The sequence below is a fragment of the Oreochromis niloticus genome, linkage group LG3 (assembly GCF_001858045.2).
Source record: "Oreochromis niloticus isolate F11D_XX linkage group LG3, O_niloticus_UMD_NMBU, whole genome shotgun sequence".
NCBI classification, from domain to species: Eukaryota; Metazoa; Chordata; class Actinopteri; order Cichliformes; family Cichlidae; genus Oreochromis; species Oreochromis niloticus.
Window position 1 is genome coordinate 20,796,829 of NC_031967.2, and position 21,500 is coordinate 20,818,328.

General features: G+C 42.3%; 2 protein-coding genes and 1 long non-coding RNA gene across 4 annotated transcripts in view; all 3 read right to left on the minus strand.

Moving 5' to 3' along the window:
- The window catches only part of LOC109198185 (low affinity immunoglobulin gamma Fc region receptor II-b), a 997,390-nt gene that overhangs the window by 313,748 nt on the left and 662,142 nt on the right, over positions 1-21,500 (minus strand). The gene's annotated exons all lie outside the window — the stretch shown is intronic.
- LOC112846483 (uncharacterized) lies at positions 6,354-9,494 on the minus strand. 2 transcript variants are annotated; one of them, XR_003219476.1, is made up of 3 exons: positions 9,045-9,494; positions 8,228-8,302; positions 6,354-6,449 (listed from the first exon to the last, which is right to left on the minus strand). It is a non-coding gene; the product is annotated as an uncharacterized LOC112846483 (long non-coding RNA). The 2 variants fall into 2 exon arrangements; XR_003219475.1 differs by lacking the exon at positions 6,354-6,449 and adding an exon at positions 6,464-7,145.
- Positions 18,472-20,809, minus strand: LOC109198057 (uncharacterized). Its single transcript, XM_019353715.2, has 3 exons — positions 20,094-20,809; positions 19,667-19,949; positions 18,472-19,539 (listed from the first exon to the last, which is right to left on the minus strand). The coding sequence occupies exons 1-3, from the start codon at positions 20,429-20,431 to the stop codon at positions 18,868-18,870; spliced, it is 1,293 nt and encodes a 430-aa protein (XP_019209260.1). The 5' UTR covers positions 20,432-20,809; the 3' UTR covers positions 18,472-18,867.

The window sequence follows — 21,500 nt, forward strand, 5'->3', positions numbered from 1 at the left end:
AGAGGTGAGATGTCAGGATGTTTTTGTTGTGTATCTAACAGCATTTTAATAATTATTCCTTAAAAACATTTTTTTTAATATTTTTTTACTCATGTTGCTAAAGTAACTTTAAACTGCATATTGAGTAAATACACAAAGCACTGAAACAAACCCCATGTTGTGTCATTGTGTTAAATATTTTAATTTGGTAATGACCAACCTTCCAGTTCCTCTTTACACATCCTGAGGTTTGATAGCAAGAATAAGACATAATCACATAGCACAGAGCTAAAGTGTTTTTAAGAGACATTGAGATTCATTCTGTGGGCTGATGGAGAAAAACATGAGATCACTGAGGTTTTTTAAGTACAGATAAGCCTGCAGCTGTGTGCAAACTTTCATTTATACTTCACCGAAATACTCACACAGGGTGAAGGGTTTTAGAGCGGTGGGTTGATGCAGGTGTGTGTCTTTGTGCATTCATGTGCATGTGCCAGAGCCCTGGGGCTCTGTCCTCAGCTCTTACTGGGGTGGCCAACCTCTGACAGGATCGGCTGCCAGTATGTTTTTAGGCACTCTTTCTTTTTGGCTCCTTGTTGCTTCTGGTGGCGTGGACACGTGGTTGTTTTTGTGTCTCCTGGATCTTTCTCTGTTTGCCTCTGGCTCCTGGGGTGCATTGTCATGGTTTTGCACCCTCACGATCACATATGTTTTATCTCTCTCTCTCTCTCTCTCTCTCTCTCTCTCTCTCTCTCTCACACACACACACACACACACACACACACACACACACACACACGAGGTCACTGATGTTCGTTTAAGTGCAGAGATCGTGCAGATAGACTTGCAGCTATTTGTGAACTTGCGGTTACAAAAATGTTAATGCAATATTTTCCATCAGCCACGTCTCTTTAAAAAGTGATCCTTCCTGTCATGGTCTGATCTAAAGGTCAGAGTTTAGAACACCAGTAAATACTTTGTGCAAATGTTTATGGTCTCAGTCACTGCAGTTTCAAATCTTACTGCATATTAATTTAGTAAAAAAAGCTCCTCATCATAGTCAAAAAGGACAAGAAAGCACTTCTGTGATAAGGATTTTGAAAGGGACTCAGGCGCAGGCCAGGTTTTTCTGTTATGCGAAAGAAGGTGCGTTTATTTACAGTGTACATAATCACCAAGTGGCTATATACAACGTGCAGGGGAAAGGGGTCCAGGTCGCCAGGGTCCATGGGGAAACAGGGTTAGAGGAAAAGGTGCTCCACACTCTCTGTACAAAAGCTCAAAGTCCTCCTCCTCTGCCACTCCTCTCGGAATCAGGTTCCAGAAACGATCTACACACAAAAGGTCAGGTTAGCGGGATAATCACAAAAGCTTTAAAGATTCAGGTTTGCAGATGCACAAGTTGACTGATGCTGATAGCTCAACGATCCAGCGAAGACTAGCGTAGATCCGCCATCTTAAGTAGTGCAGCAATCAGCTGGGATCAGCAGCCAGTGCGGTGATGAGAGCAGGTGTGTGGACCAGCAGCGGGAGCCCGCAATGAGCATCGTCGCGGTAAGAGAGAGAGAGAGTTCGGAGAGGGAGGAGGGAGAGAGCAAAAAAACCACAAACATATTGCCTAATAGAGGGTCGACCAGAGAGGCACAGGGACCATGACATTCTGATTAAAAAGCTCCTGTACCCACCCCAAATGTTGGGGTGGGTACAGTTTCCTCTGCGGTGGGGTAGGGTGGGCTTCCCCAGGTCCTGTGGGACTTGGCGGTGCTTCTGCCGTAGGCCCCGGTCTGGATGGGCCTGGGCTCCCTTGCCTTGGTGGGTACCAGAGGATGGGGGTGCCTACTGGGGTCAGCGGGGGAGCTGGCCCTAAAGAGGGGCATCTTGCCCCTCCCTTCTTTTCCTCCCCATCCCCGGCTGCCTCCCTCTTCCCGCTCCACCACACCCACCCACACAGGTAGGGCCTTGGGGTGCGGGTGTGTCACCAGGGTGCAGGGGAGGCATTCCCCCCCCTCTGTCCCCTTCTGGCCACCTGTGCCTCAATTTTATTCCACAACTTAGACATCCACATTGTTCACACTCTCATAACACACACATATATATAGGGCCTTGAGGGTGACCACGTTAATGGCGTCCAGTGGACGGTCTGTGTTTTCAACCCTACCTCTGGCGCCGGTGCCCACCTGTCAATTTTAAATCCATGTAGACATTGAGGGTTCTCGGGAGGGGCCGTGCTAACACCTGCTGCTCTCTGGCAGCAGCACCATGCCCTCCCTTGTTTTAAATGCACTTTAGAACAACACGCAGCAACACTACACATGAGCGGGAGGAGGGAGGTATGGGGTCTTCACACACCCCCGTTCTCTACTAGCCATCGGGGCGGGGGACTGGGAGGAGGTGTTGGCTGTCCGATTGGCCTCCCTGCTGCTGCGGAGCCTGGAGCGGTCTGCTTGCCTCCACCCCGGGGGAAAGGGTCACATCTCTTAGGTCTGGGTGCCGTTTCCCCCTCTGGGGGCGAGGGTACCTGGACCCGGGGCATAGAGTATGTTTGGGGAGTATGATTGTGTGTACATGTCCATGTATGTCTATCCCTACGTTGGGTGAGTGCTGAGTGTTTGTATATGTGTGCATGAGGGTGGGAAAGCATGTTTGTGTCTGTGTGTGCCTGTTTGTCTGTGTCTATATGTCAGGTCGGGTCTTAGACTCCACCTCCCTGGGAACTCCCAGGCCCTCCAAAGTGTGGAGGCCTACCTCCCCTCACCACACTCCCTGCCGGTAACTGATGCCCTCAGGGGTTGGTGCATTGGTGGTTCTTGGTGTCCGGGGCTGGGCGCTCAGGTATGCACCAGCTCACTCCCGGTGGCTACTTGGCGGGGCCTGGTGCCTGTCGCTCGGTCGGGCCTCTTCCGGGGCAAAGGGGCCCTCGGGCCTCCGGCCTCGGGGCCTGCAACTCGGTTCACTCTGGCACAGCTGGCTGCCGGCAGAGCCGGCGGGCACGCCGGTGCAGCCCCTCTGGCTTCTGCTCCGTGGCTACTGGGTGACCCCTCGTCTGGGGATCTCCTCAGCCCTTCCCAGGAGGGTGGCACGGATGCCCCTCCGGTGGTACTCCTTGGGCTCTCGCACTCTGGGGCCTCTGGATGTCTGGAGCCTGGATCTCCTCCATGCCTGCTTCATGCCCTGGGGGACAGGGCTATGGCCCTCCACACCCTCTAGCAGACCGTTACATGGGGAAACCTTTTGTATACAAGCGCGTTGATCCACACAGGTGTGCACACGGGTGTTCACTGTTTGTAGACATAAACTACACCTTTCTTAGCTGCTACTTCAAAGCACATTGTGCGCTGTCTGTCCTGCGTGCTGCACAACAATATTCAATATTTAGTATTTACTGCTGTTCACACTTAGCTAGATTAACGTGATGGTGTTATGTTTAGTATGTTGCTTTGTTTTTTTGGTTTTTTTGCTTGTTTTCTCTTCTTTTTCTCTCAACAGGTGATCCAGGAGATTTTTTTTTTCCTCTTTGTCTTTGTAAGTGCCCTTTCTCACTGTCCCTTTTCCCTTCTGTTTTTCTTTTCCTTCCTCTCTTTCTTTCTCCCTTTCCTATCCCCCAGTCATAGGAGTCATGTCTGTCCCATCTGTAACAACTGAAAATAAAGTAAATAATAACAACAAAGTTTGATCAAATGTACCAATACGGCAATGCCATGATGATCCATTTGGCAAAATAAATCCATTTGGTATCCTTGTTGGTCTTCAGACAACAATTCTGACGGCTAAAGAACCAAATGGGACAGGCAAAAAAAAAAAAAAAAAGCTCCTTTCTCATATATGCTGACGAAGACATCATCTACACAAAAGACTGCTGTCTGATACACACGCTGCATTTCCTCTTTCCTACATGGCACAGATAAAAATGAGGCCTTTCAATAGATTTAAAAAAAAGATTAAAAATAAAATGTGGCAGAATATACAGTATCCATAATTTCATTGTACATGTACAATGAGAATAAAGGGCTATTCTATTGGCGGTGTGAAGAGGGAAGGAATGAGGATTTGATCCAAAATGCAGACTGTTAGAAAAGCTTAACTTAAACCCAGCTGTATTGCTGGAATACAAAAGATGCAAAAGTACTCAAAAAATTCCTTGAAACTAAATGACAGGGAGACCGCGATGCAGGACAGAGAGAGACGCAGGCATAAATACACACAAGAACAAACAAGGGAACAAACCACAGGAGGGAATCGTAGCTAAGAGGAGACACTTGGGAAGCACAGCTGGACACAATCTAAACTGAACATGATGCATAAAACACAAGTGACTATCAAAGTAAAACAGGAAGTATGCAAAACGCACATTGAGACACAGGCTATGTCCAAATTCAGGGGTAGCATTCTTCGATGGCTGCATTTGTAGGCAATTATGTCACAGAGACGCGACGAAGGCTGTCCAAATTCGAGGAATCCTCTAAAGGCGGCAACAAATGCATCCTTCATTTCCCCAGATTTGAAGGATGGGTTGTGTGTATCGTTCGTCGCCCACCATATCCCACACTGTTAGACTTTTCATCTCCACTTTACGGTAACATACTGGCGTCACTGTTGCCAGCGTCATACCGTGACGCCGTGTTACGGTAGCTTACCGTTGTGCAGGATGATACCGTTTTTTGCTGTTGTGGTATAATACTCTTGGACAAATTATGGTAACGCACCGTAGCTGTTTTTACGGTATCTCACTGGCGTCGCCAGTGAGATACCGCTATGTCGTTATGTCGTAAATTACGTCAACAAAGTAACATCATACTGTGATTAAGAAATTGGTATACTACCGTTTATTCACGGTATGTCACTGTAAGCCCGCTGCAAGGTAATAAACTGCAGTATATTTACCAGTAACTTACCGTTACCACCCATCATCAGTACCAAAAATATTAATCTCTGCTAGAGGATACCGTGTTCCTACAGGCGGTCATTTACTGTTTAACACGTCGTAATTTACTGTAATTTAAGGAAACAGTAACATACTGTAAGAGACTGGAGGGTTAAAAAAAAATGTATTGTATTTTTTTTAAAAAAAAGGTACCATTTATTTATTTATATTTATATAAAAACATATATATACCCACTAAAGATCGATTGATCAAGATAGATAGATAGATAGATACACACACACACACACAAAATAATTCATGTGCTTCACACCACTTTTTATTTGTTCTGATTTTTCCCTGATGAAATACACATTTCCAAAATCAAAAACTGAAAAGAACTGAAAACATATTTTCATTGAGGAAGCACTTGTTTTTACTAAACCATGTAATCCATTATTTTCTCAGATGGTTGTACAAACAATAACAATATTATGTCATATCCATATCATGGCAGACAACATATGCTCAAGTGTTGGGTTTTCTTAGTTATATTTTTTAGGGTCTTAAACCTACACTGTGAAGTGCCTTGGCATTCATTTTGTTGGCACCATACAAATAAACTGAATTGTAATTGTAATGAATATAATATCAAGCCCCAAACTTCTACCTTTATATACACTTTATCCAAAATACTGGCTCACACCACCAAATCAATGCACAAAGCAGGGTCCACAAGGACATGGATGAGCGTGTGTGGTGTGAAGGAACTTGACTGACCTGCACTGAACCCTGACCTTGCTTTGTGGACTGAGTTAATTGATTTGTAGGGTGAGCCAATACATGTGACAACTAAAGTGTAAGTAGCTGAAATAATTTTTAACAAACGGGTAAAAGAAGGAAAAAAAAATCAAAACTGTTGCACTCAAAAAACCTATTGGACAGAGTCAGCGTCTTGCAAGATGGCGAGAGAGCTTGTCTTCATTGTTGTTCGTCTTGTGTAAATGTCCAGAAAGCATGGGCCACGGATCATCTGTGGAGACACAGGTAACAACACATTAGTCACTTAAATTATACAAGAAATTCACTAAAAATGGCAAAAACAGTTACCTAATTTGAAGTTCTCCACTCAAATTCAGTAAGCCGCTGGAGGAAAGTTGTGACATGAGGGTTAATGTGAGCAACCTTTCGCTTCACAGTGGTCCCAGTCTTTCTGCTTGTCCCAACCTTGGAGGTACATTTTGTTCCCTCTTCAGGGTTAATCCTTACAAAAAACCTTAAAACATGCCATAATAAACAGTAACATACAGTAACATTGAGTTGTGATTTGAAATAATGAGTTACTTAGGGATAATTCATTCATCATCTATCACAATTAGCTGACTTCTCCTGTCCTCTGGATGAGCTCTGTCCCCTCTTGTGATTGCATGCGACAATCGGAGTGGAAATCTTTCACAAGGAATCTGTAAGTGTGAGACCCAAGAGCTGGAGTAATGGTTGTACATAGTGGTGGACGGAGGGGTGGACGTGGATGGCTTGATGTTTCAGCTGATGCAGCAGGGCAAAGCTCCAGAGTAATGGTGTCATTCAGGTTCTCTGGTCTGTTGCCATCTAAACACATAAATAAATAAATAAAGATCATTGGAAAAGTTACCTTAAAAAGCTACTATGTCAACAAATATGTCCTCACTAAAATATGAACCCTTCAATTAGGATTGAGTAGTAACGGCAAGGCAGTTTTTGGGGACCTTGTCTGAAGATGAAAAGAAGCAATCCCAGGACTGCAAAAGAACTACAAACTCAAGGTCTTGCATTGAAAAGACCTTGAGTCAATATATTTTACAGTATGTCACAATTTCAAACCCTTAGTTGTACCACTACCAATGAAAGGTTAATGGTGTTAGATTTAGTGTCTACTTTTGTTTATGTTTTCCATGTTAATTAACTACCAGACAATGTGAGCCCCAAAACGCTCTTCAATATTATACTGTCAAAGTACATGTGTAGTATGGTGAAGAGAAAAAAAAAGCTAATCAAGCTAATCAGTGACATATGAGTCTATGAGTGACCTTCAAATCATAGACTCAAGTCTATGATTTGTACAGAACCTACACAAACCTCCTTTAAATGCAAGAAGTAGTTTACGTATTTGAATTGGTGTGAGAAAGGGTTTGAGATCTTCCACAAACAAAAGATCACTTTTTTGTTGTACACCAATAACGTCTGTCAGATGTTCTACAATGCAGATTATTTTCTCTCTGTCTAGTGTTGGCAGGAGGCTTGTAAGTTCCTCTTCAATTTCCATCCCTGAAAGAGAATTAAGAGGAAACTGAATGGTGTAGGGAGACAACAAAGAGGCCTGCCATGTTATAAAGTGGTGGTGGGTAATAATCCATCAGACTGTCAGCATACACACACTCTTCTTTCTGTAGGGCAACGCAAGCAGTGAAGTCCAAGGTCAATGAGAAGTACTGAGTGATGCAACTTGAGCACAAAGTACAATTCAGAATCGTTAACAAGTATAACAGTTATCTTCCCAAAAACCAAGCCATCATCAGTGTCATCTACAATGGAAACATAGCCTTTGACATACTTGGTACCTTTGTAGACAACTGCTGACACATCTAAAGTTTGCCACAGCTTCTTGAATGAGAGCATTGTAAAGATGAGGATTCTAATCTCTTGTTTCTCCAATCATTTGAACCATAGGTGGAAACATTTGGCCCACTGAGAGGTAGGACTGCAGTAACTGATGCCGTTCAGTCTTGCATAAGTTGACAAAGTTATGCAAGACTGAACTTGTACATGCTTTGAAATACGAGTGCTTGCTTTCAAACCTAAGGGTGCACAAACGAATGAGTGGTCCAAAGTGAAGGATAAGCTCTGCATAATGTAACAAATAGTGATGTTTTGCTTTTAAAGCTTTGTCAGGAAACCTACTGTGTCTCAGATATATATAGTCCTCTATGAAAAAAGTTCTTGATTGATTTTGTCCACTTCTGCTTGTGGAATATTAAATGAAGAGTTTGTCAGACAGTATTGCAAGAACATCGTGCATTGCACAGCTGAGAAGATCCTGAAATTCCTCTATGATGCTCTGTATAGTGCTGGTTGGTAAGAGCATTTTAGCCTGCATTTTTAAATTACACAAAGCCAACTGTCTTCTAATAGATTAACTGTGTCCTGTCCTTATATTATGGCAAATTCCCCAATTTCTTGTTGCCTTGACTGCTGAACTGTCTACTTATGTTTTCGAGAAATACGGCTGGAAAATGATGTTCGGACACTGAAGTATTTAGAGCAACCTTCAAAGGGACATAATACTTTTTTCCCGTCTTTGATGTGAAATCTGAGATGGGCACAGAGTTGTAAAGTTTTGTGCAGCATACCCACATCCAGGAACTTGACAGCTGAGGTCACCCGTGAACTCATAGAACTTCTCCTCAGTGGTCTCCCTTCTTGTTCTGTGATTCCAATGCATATGTGAATGAAAGGCAGAAAATGTTCTGAAAGTAGCAGGACTAACTCAGTTCCACGAGAAAGCCTATAGTTAGCTACATGTTTGTGGCTTTTAACATGCAAACTGAACAATATAAATTTGCGTGCACGGAAGCCACAAAGTTTACAAATACACATAGTTGCAAAAAGTTCAATGACCAATTACCTTTCCTAAATGACATATGCAATGCAAAAAAAAAAAAAAAAAAAAGAAAGAAAGAAAAATAAGAGTAGCCTATTGTCAATAGGAACCAATTCCCAGTTTTTACATGATCAAAATTATTAACAAAAGGCTTCAATAAACAGAAAATGTGTGCTGACAAAAGACAAGAGAGCAGTGTACAAAAATGAAAAGATATTTGAGCTCGACGCTTTAATGGGTTTAGCCTGACTAAGTCAGCACTCCGCACCGTACAGGCAGTACAAGCACACCTGAAAACACTGACCAGCTAACAGCTTTAAGCATTTGGGCGCAACCTCGGTAGTTCACCGATTCACCTGTTGCAAACGTCCAACTTTCTATCAAGTCTCATAAATCCATCGGCAACTATTACCTAATTAGTCTTTTGAGTCTCCACATTCATAGATATTGATATTTTGTCTTAGCATTTGAATGAAAATAACCTGGCAGGGTAGCTTAAAAGTCAAAACAAACAGTAATAAGAACGCATTTCTGACTTCTGTCGAATAAGTGAAAAAAACACTTACCTTCAGACTGATTAGCTGGTGTCAGTCCAACTTTAATGTTTCCCATGTCAGTCCGTTTTAGGGAAAAAGTGTTAAGTTTAGTTGTTTCATTTACTTTTGAGATACTCCCTCATGGACGAGAAATTTGGAGTCTAGTAGAGTTGTCACGAATAGCATACGATCTTCAGATATAATCCAATCAACCGTGCATTTAACCCGACTGAACATCCAGCTACCTCTGACTACTTCTAAGTTGCACATGTTAACAGTCCGTAAATTGTCTCTGTTGTTCTTTCACCATCTCATCATCACTCTGTGCTGCAGCGAACTGGATCTGTGGCACAGAATAGTTGATGGTCATGTTGTTCTCCTGCTTTGCAGCTTTAAGTTTGAATTGCGTCTTAAACGTGCAAAACTAAGAAAAGCAGATAAATATTTTCTTCTTCTTGTTATTTAATGGTTGTTGGCAACCAGCGAAAGGAGCATAGCCGCCGCCTCGATCAATATCTTCTATCCGCCATTGTTGTTTTGAAAGTGTGCGCCATACGTCACGTTGTACGTCAGGTAAAGGTGTGGTCTCGACTAATGCTCTCCCATTGAGATGTGTAACCAGTGCTACACACACCTGTCGCATAACACGCTTTAAAAACGTAACATTCGCTTTAAAAACACAACCCAACGCGCTAAACATGAACAAACAAAAACACCCGTGTTACATTATCATGTATATCCAGGACATCTCTTCTGAACCAAGATGAAGTGGTGCTACAAGGAGAGCGCATTTTATAGCAGTCTGGTCTGCCACAAAATGCACCGCTAAAAATACAGTTTCTGCTTGTCCCAGAATTTATTAAATTTGAGAGTGAAGTTGTAGGACTGATGCTGATTAGTGGTGTAGGTTTCATGGATGTGACACCTGAACTTGTGTAAAATGACCACCAGAGCATATTCCGAGACTTCTGGTTAGTTCACTGTAGTTAGGCAGAGGTGTCTTAAAAGTACCACCTTATACAGAAAGAATGAAGTTCCAGTATAAAAAAGAATAAGAAGAGAAAAAAGCTACACCCTGCTAAATGAAGTAACTTTTAAACATTACTCTAAATGTAACATATAGAAAGGAAATCAGTCTAAGTATACGTTACCTAGTAAGTATACTACTAATGCTTCTTGGGGACTACATTGGCCCCCGTTTTAGTATATAGAAGTATACTTGAAACGAACTTTTGGATGTACTTTTTGTTCACTATAACTGTACTAGCATAATGTCCTTTCCAGTTGTCAGGAGTTTTCCTGAATTGCAACCCAGGTCGGAATAAAACGCTCAGACAGGTTAACGTGTACACGGGGAGACTCAGAGAGACTCGCACCGCTGCAGTAAAAAGAAAGAGTCTTTATTCAGAGATCACATACAGGAAGAGAGAAAATAGAACTGCAGGCTTCCTGTGTAACTTCCCCATTTAGGAGTCTGCACAAAGTGTGACTTACTGAAAGAGCAAACATAAACATAAAGAGCAGAGGATAAAGTAATAAAATAAAATAATAATAAAAATACCAAAATCCTGAGAAATCTCTTAACACCAGTCTATAAGAGTATACTTAAAATATACTCTACTCTAACACAATACTAAACTTACAAGTATACTATTGATTTACTTTTTAGTTTATATTTGAGTTACTTCTGGTTGAAACATAGTAATTAAAATCCAGTTGAAACATATTTTTCACATGTAACTAATCACTCCATTCCCCAGACAGTCAGATAATAGTTCCAACTATCAGAAGGCTTCCTTTGCAGAGAACTACACTCATAGTTCACGTACCAGAATTATATTGCAAACAGGTGAGAAAATGATTTGAGAGTTGAGGTTTATTAACTATTAACCGTTTTCACTCACGGTTTAAACATTTTTTTTTATCCCACTTACTCTGTTCAGAAGGTAAAAGACATTACACAAGAATTTGTGACAAATTCTTGTTTAAAACATCAATTATTTGTTTCATAGTTGTTTTAATTTTACAGTTAAAGCACTGCAATGCTTGCTGGGTATTTCGTTGTACTTCTTAGTATACTTCAGTTATACTTCAAATACTTCAAATAGTGTAGCTGCAACTTACTCTTTAAGTTAAAAATGATGCTGTATATTGTAGTTTACATGTGATACTACTCTCACAATGAATTGCATTTTATAGTAATACACTCTGAATGAGGATTTAGGTAATTACTCTTAGATCTACAGTAGAAAACAACAGAAATCCTGATGGTGTAATAGTATAATCTCAGTAACATCACCAATTGTTACATTTGCTGTATTTTACAGCTGTTTCCATGAGTACGGTGAGTTACCGTAAAAATAATGTAATCCCATGGAATTTTCCCACAATTACTTGCAAATTACAGTACTAAACTGCAAACATCCTTTAGAGTTTTTTACTGTTGATTTTGCAGTACTAAGCTATGGAAATTACTGCAGAGGCTAACAGTGCAGGATTCATTTTGGATTTCAGGATTTCATTTTGATATGTTTTAGGGAACAAAGACCAAATGGCTTAATTTCTTAAAATGAGAGGAGAAAATGATCTCCTCCTCACTGGGGTGAAGAATTCAGCCACTGTGGCATGGAGGTACAGGAATAAATCAATTTACACATCATGTTATGAGTACGGTTTTATTAACCCTCATACTGTACAGAACCGGTGATGTATTCCTCTTGTGTTCTGCTGTGAAAACTTAAGCGATTAACATAGTTGCCATGGTTTTCTCTCTTCTCTTATTTTCTGTGTGTGATCAGGACGATTCTGGAGAAGATGGGCCTGCAGGGGAAAGTCACCCTCATGCAGGCCAGAAGAAATGGGATAACTGAAAAAAATACAAAGTATGTTGTTATTAAGAAGATAATTCTTAAGAACACAAGTTAATAAATGCATAATTACTAAGAGTTGTTGTCTTGTTTTTATTTGTCTACTGTCATTTTTATTTTCCTCTGACTTTAGGATTGCAAGTATCCAGGGTCAGGAGAGGGGGTCAGTGTGAAGCCCACTGCTGCTACTTAGCTCTGGTTTGCCCTCATGGATGAGGTGATAGGACAGATGCCTTCCATTAGGCCTCCTGTCCTAATTTCCTCTCTCCCTGAGGACACTCCAGGGCCAAGCACAGCAGTGGGTGACCAAAACAAAAGTGATGAGGAAGTGTGTCAGCCACCCACAACAGGAAGAAAGAGAAAAAGAGAGAGGGATGATGAGCTGCTAGACCGGATCAGAGGACATGAGGCAGCAAAGAGAGGCTGAGGAGAGGAGAGCAGAGGATGAACAGACTGTTTTCACTTCTTGAAAGATCAGTTCCAAAATGAGTTATGCATTAAGAAATTAATTTATTTTGATATATTTGTTACGTTGTTATATGTGTTGCATTAGTTTAAAAGTTTTATGTTATGAATAAATTGATTAAAAGAAACAGTAATTGTCACTGAACTCATATTTACAGGTATTTTTAACATGTAGGAACATAAAGCTAACTTTGAACAATTGTAAATGAATATGTATTTAATGAGAATAAAGTAAATGACAATAACAAATGAATGCGAATCAGCACCTCCAAATCTGAGGCCATGGTCCTCAGCCGGAAAAGGGTAGAGTGCCCACTCCGGGTCGGGGACGAGTTCCTGCCCCAGGTGGAGGAGTCTTGTTCATGAGTGATGGGAGAAGGGAGCGGGAGATCGACAGACTGATCGGTGGAGTGGTTGCAGCGATGCGGATGCTGTACCGGTCTATTGTGGTGAAGAGAGAGCTGGGTGTAAAAGCGAAGCTCTCAATTTACCGGTCGATCTACGCCCCTACCCTCACCTATGGTCACAAGCTGTGGGTGGTGACCGAAAGAATGAGATCGCGAATACAAGCGGCAGAAATGGGCTTCCTCCGAAGGGTGGCTGGCCTCTCCCTTAGAGATAAGGTGAGAAGTTCGGCCATTCGGGAGGGGCTCAGAGTAGAGCCACTGCTCCTCCACATTGAAAGGAGCCAGCTGAGGTTGTTCGGGCATCTGACAAGGATGTCTCCTGGGGGAGGTTTTCCAGGCATGTCCCACTGGGAGGAGGCCCCGGGGCAGACCCAGGACACACTGGAGAGATTATATCTCTCGGTGGCCTGGGAACGTCTTGGTGTTCCCCCAGATAAGCTAGAGGAGGTGGCTGGGGAGAGGGAGGTCTGGGCTTCTCTGCTTGGGCTGCTGTCCCCGTGACCCGGCCAGGGGTAAGCGGGAATAAGCGGAAGAAAATGGATAGATGGATGGATGGACAATAAAACAAGAATATTTATAATACATCAACAAAAATAAGGCCTGGGATCCTCCTGGTTTAAAATATGGTCCACGACTGGGACACTCAGGTTAATCCTGCAGTACAAAGGTCTGGTCTGGTTAAGGAAAAGGTGGAGAACAACATAAACAGTTTTAGTAGAAAGGTATGATTTTATTTATTTTATGACATCAAAGCATTATTGTGATTATCAAGCTTAAGTCAAATATACTAATAGGCTGTGAAAAGACTTAAAATTTATACACTTCATTTGTGTAACTACAGTGGCTTGCAAAAGTATTCGGCCCCCTTGAACTTTTCCACATTTTGTCACATTACAGCCACAAACATGAATCAATTTCATTGGAATTCCACGTGAAAGACCAATACAAAGTGGTGTACATGTGAGAAGTGGAACGAAAATCATACATGATTCTAGGGCTGCCACAAACGATTATTTTGATAGTCGACTAGTCACCGATTATTTTTGCGATTAGTCGACTAATCAGATCATGCATCCGTTGGACGTAAAACGTACAGCTTATTGCACCAGCATGCATCTGCTCTTATATAACTATCATTAGCTTACAGCTTTAAGTGTTTAAGGTATGTGCCAAGTAAAAATAAAGACAAGATGATAGTTTATTAAATTTTAATGGCATTTGCAGATTGTTTCGGTGGAGTTTAATAAACTCAGCTGTCTGCTCCTTGCTATCTAAAATATAACAGGACACCGGAGTATATTCTCGAGCATCTCACACCTCTGATAATCAGTTGTCTGCTTGACGTTTATTTAGCTGCTGTGTAAAACCTATAACTTTCATCTCAGCCAAACCGATTTACTCAGGAACAAATAAAATACTAAAAAAAAAGCCAAACAATAACATTTGTAAGTTATCTAAGTGACTCATATACGTTTAACCTGAGTAGCGAAAGACCGCGGTGGGTTTGAAAACGATTTGCCGGGAGTCCGGTGTTCTCACGGGCGCTAGTGAGCCTTGCCCCCGGCTAGCTATCGAGCTAGTGGGTAACGGACGTCTCCGAAAACGTCGGAGCGCTTTTGAAAATATGTGGTGTCTTGATAAACTGAGCAGATATTTGCGGTTTACACAGCTACATTCTCGCCTGAAAACATGTTAAATATGTTAAAGTTATTTTGTGACCCAGAAAGAATAATAAGAGTAATATTAAAACTAACTAGCTGCCGCCATTGTTGGAAACTGAGCTGGGCTGCGCTATGAATTCTGGGACGGAGCTACTTCTTCTTCTTCTTCGGGGTTTAACGGCAGCTGGCATCCTTGTACATGCAGTGCTGCCATCTTCTGTTTCAGTCCGTTATTACACTCTTAAATCCTACTACTTATTCCTGCGTCTTTTGTGATCTTACAACGCTTCAAACGACGCGTCGACTATTAAATCAGTCGTCGACGATTTTGATAGTCGACGTAATCGTGATTAGTCGACTAATCGTGGCAGCCCTAGTGCATTTACAGGTAAACAATATCTAATATTTTATCTAAATGACTGCTTTGTCTTTGAAAAGGTAAAGAGCCTGAGGCTAGTGACAGTCCAGTTCTACTCCAAGTACATCCTTACGGTGGCTCACAGGACAAGGCGACATTCCTGTCCTGCTAGAAGAGAAGAGAAACTTCAGAGTCTTCATGCAGTTCAACCAAAACCTGTCATATTCCATATGACAGGGGTCTCAAACTCCATTCCTCGAATGCCGGTGTCATGCAACTTTTCCATGCGCCCTCGAGAACTGGAGTTTGAGACCCCTGCCGTATGGTGTTCATGCAGTTTTCTACCCCACAGTTACAGCATGTCTGACTGCCTGTTCAGCATATGCAAAAATATATGATGAGTTTAAACATGTGATGACTAAGGCCTTCCATTATGGTGTTTGTCATCACATGTCACAGACATCTGGATGATCATTTGGAATAAACAAAAAAACAAAAAACTTGATACTTCATCTTTTATCTTTATTATTATTATTGTTCTTATTTTACATTTTTCATTGTTAGGCATTGGGTTTATTTGTAGTAGTCCTTTCCAGCTTCTCTCCCTCTTCCATGTTACTGTGTCAGCTTGTCAGCATCTATTTGGGGTTGGGAGTGGAACAGGAAGTAAGGAACAGAAAGTGCCATTTAAACCAGGAGAGGTTCTTATATTTCAGAAGAAGGGATTAATTCAAAAGAAATGACCTCAATGCCATATTTTATTTAGGAACCCTAGAGAGCACTTTGCAAAATAACACATTCTTATAATTTCACCCTCAGATGAGCCAAGCTACGACTGTCAGGGAAGGTGATGTAGGTACAGAGCATGTGAGAGTGGTTAAGTTAATGTCTCTTGTCTAGATGAAGGCACAGGAGGGATCAATGGCACGGCGTAGAGATTCAGTATCTTCAGTCTTCAGTGGACACTCCATTTCTGGCACAAAACACCTGTAAAAGATGGTCGATTTAGGAGGTGACCCGACAACTTCAGCCTGTCAAACATAGCAATGGAGCAGTATGTTAAAAAAAACCCCAACTAATTAAGCATGCACTCAGTACCCTAAGAATTATTATGATAGTTAAACACAGTGATAGTTGTATATCATATTATATTACTTCAAACAGAGGTGATCCAGTAATGCTGCACCAATGAATTAGACTAACTATTCACTTTAGCTAAAGTTATTAAGTTCGCTAAAGAGTTGGGATGCTGTGTAAGACATAAATAAAGCTCAAATAAGATAAGATAAGATGGCCTTTATTAGTCCCACAGGTGGGAAATTTGTTTTGTTACAGCAAAAGTGCAAAGTTATGTAGCAGAAATTAGAAAACACTGGAATGCAATAAAATACAATAAAATAAAATAAAATACTATATACAATAGAATAAAATAGAATAGAATAATATATACAATAGAATAAAATAGAAATACAAATACTATATACAACTGAGTAGGAAAATACAAAAACACAACTTCGTCAGAAGAAGAATTGCACGTATAGCAGTCTTATTGCACATGTGTGGGTTTGTGTGTTTGATCAGCTGCAAAAGTCTTTATTGTAGAGTCTGACAGCAGTGGGGAGGAAAGACCTGCGAAATCTCTCCGTCCCACACCGTGGGTGCTGCAGTCTCCCACTGAAGGAGCTGCTCAGTGCTGTCACAGTCTCATGCATGGGGTGGGAGATGTTGTCCATCAGGGATGACAGCTTAGCCACCATTCTCCTGTCACTCACCACCTCCACTGGGTCCAGAGGGCATCCTAGAACAGAGCTGGCCCTTCTGATCAGCCTGTTCAGTCTCTTCCTGTCCCCAGCAGAGATGCTGCCTCCCCAGCAGACCACACCATAGAAGATGGCTGAGGCCACCACAGAGTCATAGAAGGTCTTCAGGAGTGGGCCCTCCACTCCAAACGACCTGAGTCTCCGCAGCAGGTACAGCCTGCTCTGCCCTTTCCTGTAGAGGGCGTCTGAGTTATGAGTCCAGTCCAGTTTGTTGTTCAGATGAACACCAAGGTACCTGTAGCTGTCCACAGCCTCGATGTCCATACCTTGGATGTTCAGTGGTTGCAGTGGAGGATGCTTGTGCCTGCGGAAGTCTGCCACCAGCTCCTTGGTTTTACTGGCGTTGATCTGGAGGTAGTTCAGCTGGCACCAGTCCACAAAGTCTTGAGTCAGTCCTCTGTACTCCTTGTCGTCCCCATCAGTGATGAGGCCAACTATTGCAGAGTCATCAGAGAACTTCTGCAGGAAGCACTGGGTGGAGTTGTGGGAGAAGTCTGCAGTGTAGATGGTGAAGAGGAACGGAGCCAGAACCGTTCCCTGTGGGGCCCCCGTACTGCAGACGACCCTGTCCGACACACAGCCCTGAGTCCTCACATACTGTGGTCGGTCGGTGAGGTAGTCCAAAATCCAGGTAGTGAGGTGATGGTCCACTCCTGAGTTCTCCAGCTTGTCCTTCAGAACCGTGGGAAGAATAGTGTTAAAGGCACTGGAGAAGTCAAAGAACGTGATTCTCACAGTGCTCCCAGCGGTTTCCAGGTGAGCGAGGGAACGATGTAGGAGGTGAATGATGGCATCATCCGCTCCAATGCCAGGCTGGTAGGCAAACTGAAGTGGGTCCAGTGATGAGCTCACAAGGCGCCGAAGCTGAGCCAGGACCAGCCGCTCCAGGGTCTTCATCAGGTGGGATGTCAGAGCCACCGGCCTGTAGCTGTTGAGGTCCTTGGGGCGTGAAGTCTTTGGCACTGGAACAACACAGGAAGTTTTCCAGAGCTGTGGGACTCTTCCCAGCCTCAGGCTCAGGTTGAAGAGGTGCTCCATCACCCCACACAGTTGGTCCGCGCAGGACCTGACGACCCTCGAGCTGATGCCATCTGGACCCGCTGCCTTCTTGGGGTTTGGACAGCGTTTTGCATGTTTCCCTACTGTAGGGGTCTCTGCAAGCATACAGGGCTCTGACAGGGTACAAGATGACAACTTTGGAATTCTACTAGAAACAGTCGATCATATTTGTTTGTCAAAGCTGAATCCAGGGCAAACTAGGCTAAATTAGCGTTTTTAGCTAACAGCTACAATAAGCATAAAGGTTACTGTACGGCTATCAATTGTTAACATGACGCTTGTTCTTATACATGTAATACATTTATTACCAACCTGAGAGTTTATCCGCTGGTCATTCGACATGACGAATGACTTCTGAAGTCTTAATTCAGCTCAAGACGCTATAGATTCCCGTCAGTAACGCTATCAGTCTGTAGTTCTATTAATCTGCGCTTGAACCGGAACCGGATGTAAGTCCCAAAAAACTGAATTTTGGAACTGAAATTGAATTGTAGAACTGAAACTGAATGGTGAGAAGTGAATCTGAAATTATTCGAGAGCTGAATTTTTAAAGGATAAAATGCAGTTTCAAAGCAAATCAATTCATTTTCAAACCATAAATTCAATTTCAAATTAGACTAATTCAAATTCAGTTTTCAAAAGCTTTCATTCAAGTTACAATTCAGATTCAATCCGAGTAATTCAAATTCAAATTTAACTTATTCAAATTCAGTTTCTGATGGCACAAATTTCTGCCCATAGAAAACTGAGTAACAGATAACTGATAACAGGAACACAGAGACTTACCTGTGGGTCATCACAAAAACATCCATATGGTCTCTATTACAGTTTTTCTCGATTGCTAAAACACATTTCTTGAAACTACGCCTCATATCCGCACAACAGTAAACACAAATCCATAACATCTCACTCAATTCCCCAAACATCCTATTTCCAGGTCAAAATGAAGCTCTACACCCAAAACTATTCACTCCTGCTGAAAAACCGAACTTTGCCCTCAGACATCAAACACAAGCCCTCAAAAACACACACACTACAACAGAGTTTTGCACACTGGTACAATTAATTCAAAACAATAGTTCCAAAACAATTAGGTTGCTTATGGTTCTCCCCTTCAAAACCCTTGTCACATGATAAACACAAAAGACGCAACCAATGTATGTACAGTGGCACATTGTCATTCATGTATTATACAGTACAACACACACCAGAAACATTATCCCACCACAGCATCTTGTCTTTGGTCTGGGTCAGGCCAGAGAATCTCATCCACATCACAGGCTATATTGGCCCCAGCCAGGCAGCGGGGGTAAAATCCTCTTGCATGCCTGATCCACCCCTGGCATGCATCTACTGATATGTCTAGGCAGGCCTCTTCCATGGCCTGAAGGAGGTGAACACGGACATAAGGTTCTCGGTCATACACTTTCCACCGCCATGCCGAAAATAACTCCTCTATCGGGTTTAGAAAGGGGGAGTATGCAGGCAGAAAGATATTAGAAAACCTTGGGTTATTGGTAAACCAGTCACGAACCAGAGCAGCGCGATGGAAGCTGACGTTATCCCACACAACAACGTAGTGAGGCTGCTCTGGCTGTGCTGGTTCCCTGTAGTCCAGCTGGAACATATGTTGTCTTAAACCATCAAGAAAAGCAAGGAGAAGCATAGTGTTATAGGGTCCTAGTACGGCATGGCGGTGGAGTACCCCTCGTTGGCTGATGGCTGCGCACATAGTGACATTCCCCCCACGCTGACCAGGGACATTTACAATAGCCCGATGGCCAATTATGTTCCTCCCCCTTTTCCTTCTTTTGGTCAGGTTAAAACCTGCCTCATCCACAAAGATCATTTCATGGGGAACAGGCCGTCCTTCAATCTCAAAGATTCTCTGCAAAACACATAACACAGTAGAGTCAATCGGTACCCTGAACCAAAGTTCAAGAGTGCTGAAATGGCAGCATAAACTGCCATGCTGTGATGGTACACAATACCTTATACAGTATCAAAACTCATACCTGAACATATTCCACACGTTGGTTTTTCACTCTGTCAGAGTTTCGTTCGAAAGGGACTCGGTATGCCTGTTTCATCCGGAATTGATTCTTTCGGAGGATGCGGTCAATTGTGGAGAGGCTGATGGCATTTATGCCTCGAAAAAGATGATCATCCTCAATCACTCTCCTTTGAATCTCTTGCAGGCGGATTACATTATTTGCAATTACCATGTTTACAAGTTCCCTCTCTTGCTCCTCCGACAAAAGCCTTAACCTGCCTCCACCAGGTGGTCGTCTCTGTGTCCTACAAAAATAGAAGCACTCATTACTGTAACTGTCACACATTCATTTTACAGGAAAATAATGGAAACATACTGAAACTCAAGACACATAAATTCAGTAACTTAAACGTTACTGTACAAAGCAGTCTTACTGCAAGTACACCTACCTGTTTTCCTCCCTGAAGGTTCTGATGATGGAGGCAACAGTGAAGCGACTCAAATTTGGTTGTACTCGTTGCCCAGCCTCCCTCATAGTCATCCCATGGACAAGGACATGGTCAACTAAAGTGGCTCGAATTTCATCCGAGACTGACTGTCTTCGTGCCCTTGCTCTTCCCCTTCCTTGTCGCCGTCGTTCTCCACCTCCACCTCCTTCACCACCTCCTCCTCCTCTTCCACCACGTCCTCCTCTTTCACCACGTCCACTTTCTCCACCACGTCCTCCTCTTTCACCACGTCCTCTTTCTCCACCACGTCCTCTTCCTTTGCATCTCTTTGGATCCATTGTTTCAAACCTGAATGAGCTGACTTTGGCCCTTTTATCTATCCATCGCAGGTTCTGATTGGTGTGTGCTAAATTTTGACTCCTAGTGTTTCCACCTGGTTAATTGTGTGCTAATTGGGCTCAAGCTATGCTGACTTAAGTTAACATTATTGCATGCTAGTGCTTTCTACATGACTACATGGTGTAAGCACTGTAAAATGTAGGGATTTGTGTGTAGAGTTTTGCAGTACCAGTTCACCAAATTTGAGTCATGTGTCAAAGCAGGGAATAGTGTTTATAGTTCAGGGAAATGGGTGAGCTTTTTGACCAATAGCGTTTATGGTTTTGAAATTTTAGTTTAGAGGCCTGGTTATAGTGTTTAAGCAATCGAGAAAAACTGTAATATCACAAAAGTTTCAACTTACAACATAAATAAATAATAATAAATAATGATTCGACAAAAGTTCAATCAAACTGTTTAACTTAACTGACATGTCAGATGATATTATGGTGTCCCTACAATACGAGTGAATTAACTCAAAACATTATCAACACTTATTCATTGTTTTCAGTTTTACTGTGGATTGTAATTATTTATTGAAAACAAAAAATCTTTTGCAGAAGGTCAAAAACAGAGGTGAGATGTCAGGATGTTTTTGTTGTGTATCTAACAGCATTTTAATAATTATTCCTTAAAAACATTTTTTTAAATATTTTTTTACTCATGTTGCTAAAGTAACTTTAAACTGCATATTGAGTAAATACACAAAGCACTGAAACAAACCCCATGTTGTGTCATTGTGTTAAATATTTTAATTTGGTAATGACCAACCTTCCAGTTCCTCTTTACACATCCTGAGGTTTGATAGCAAGAATAAGACATAATCACATAGCACAGAGCTAAAGTGTTTTTAAGAGACATTGAGATTCATTCTGTGGGCTGATGGAGAAAAACATGAGATCACTGAGGTTTTTTAAGTACAGATAAGCCTGCAGCTGTGTGCAAACGTTCATTTATACTTCACCGAAATACTCACACAGGGTGAAGGGTCTTAGAACGGTGGGTTGATGCGGGTGTGTGTCTTTGTGC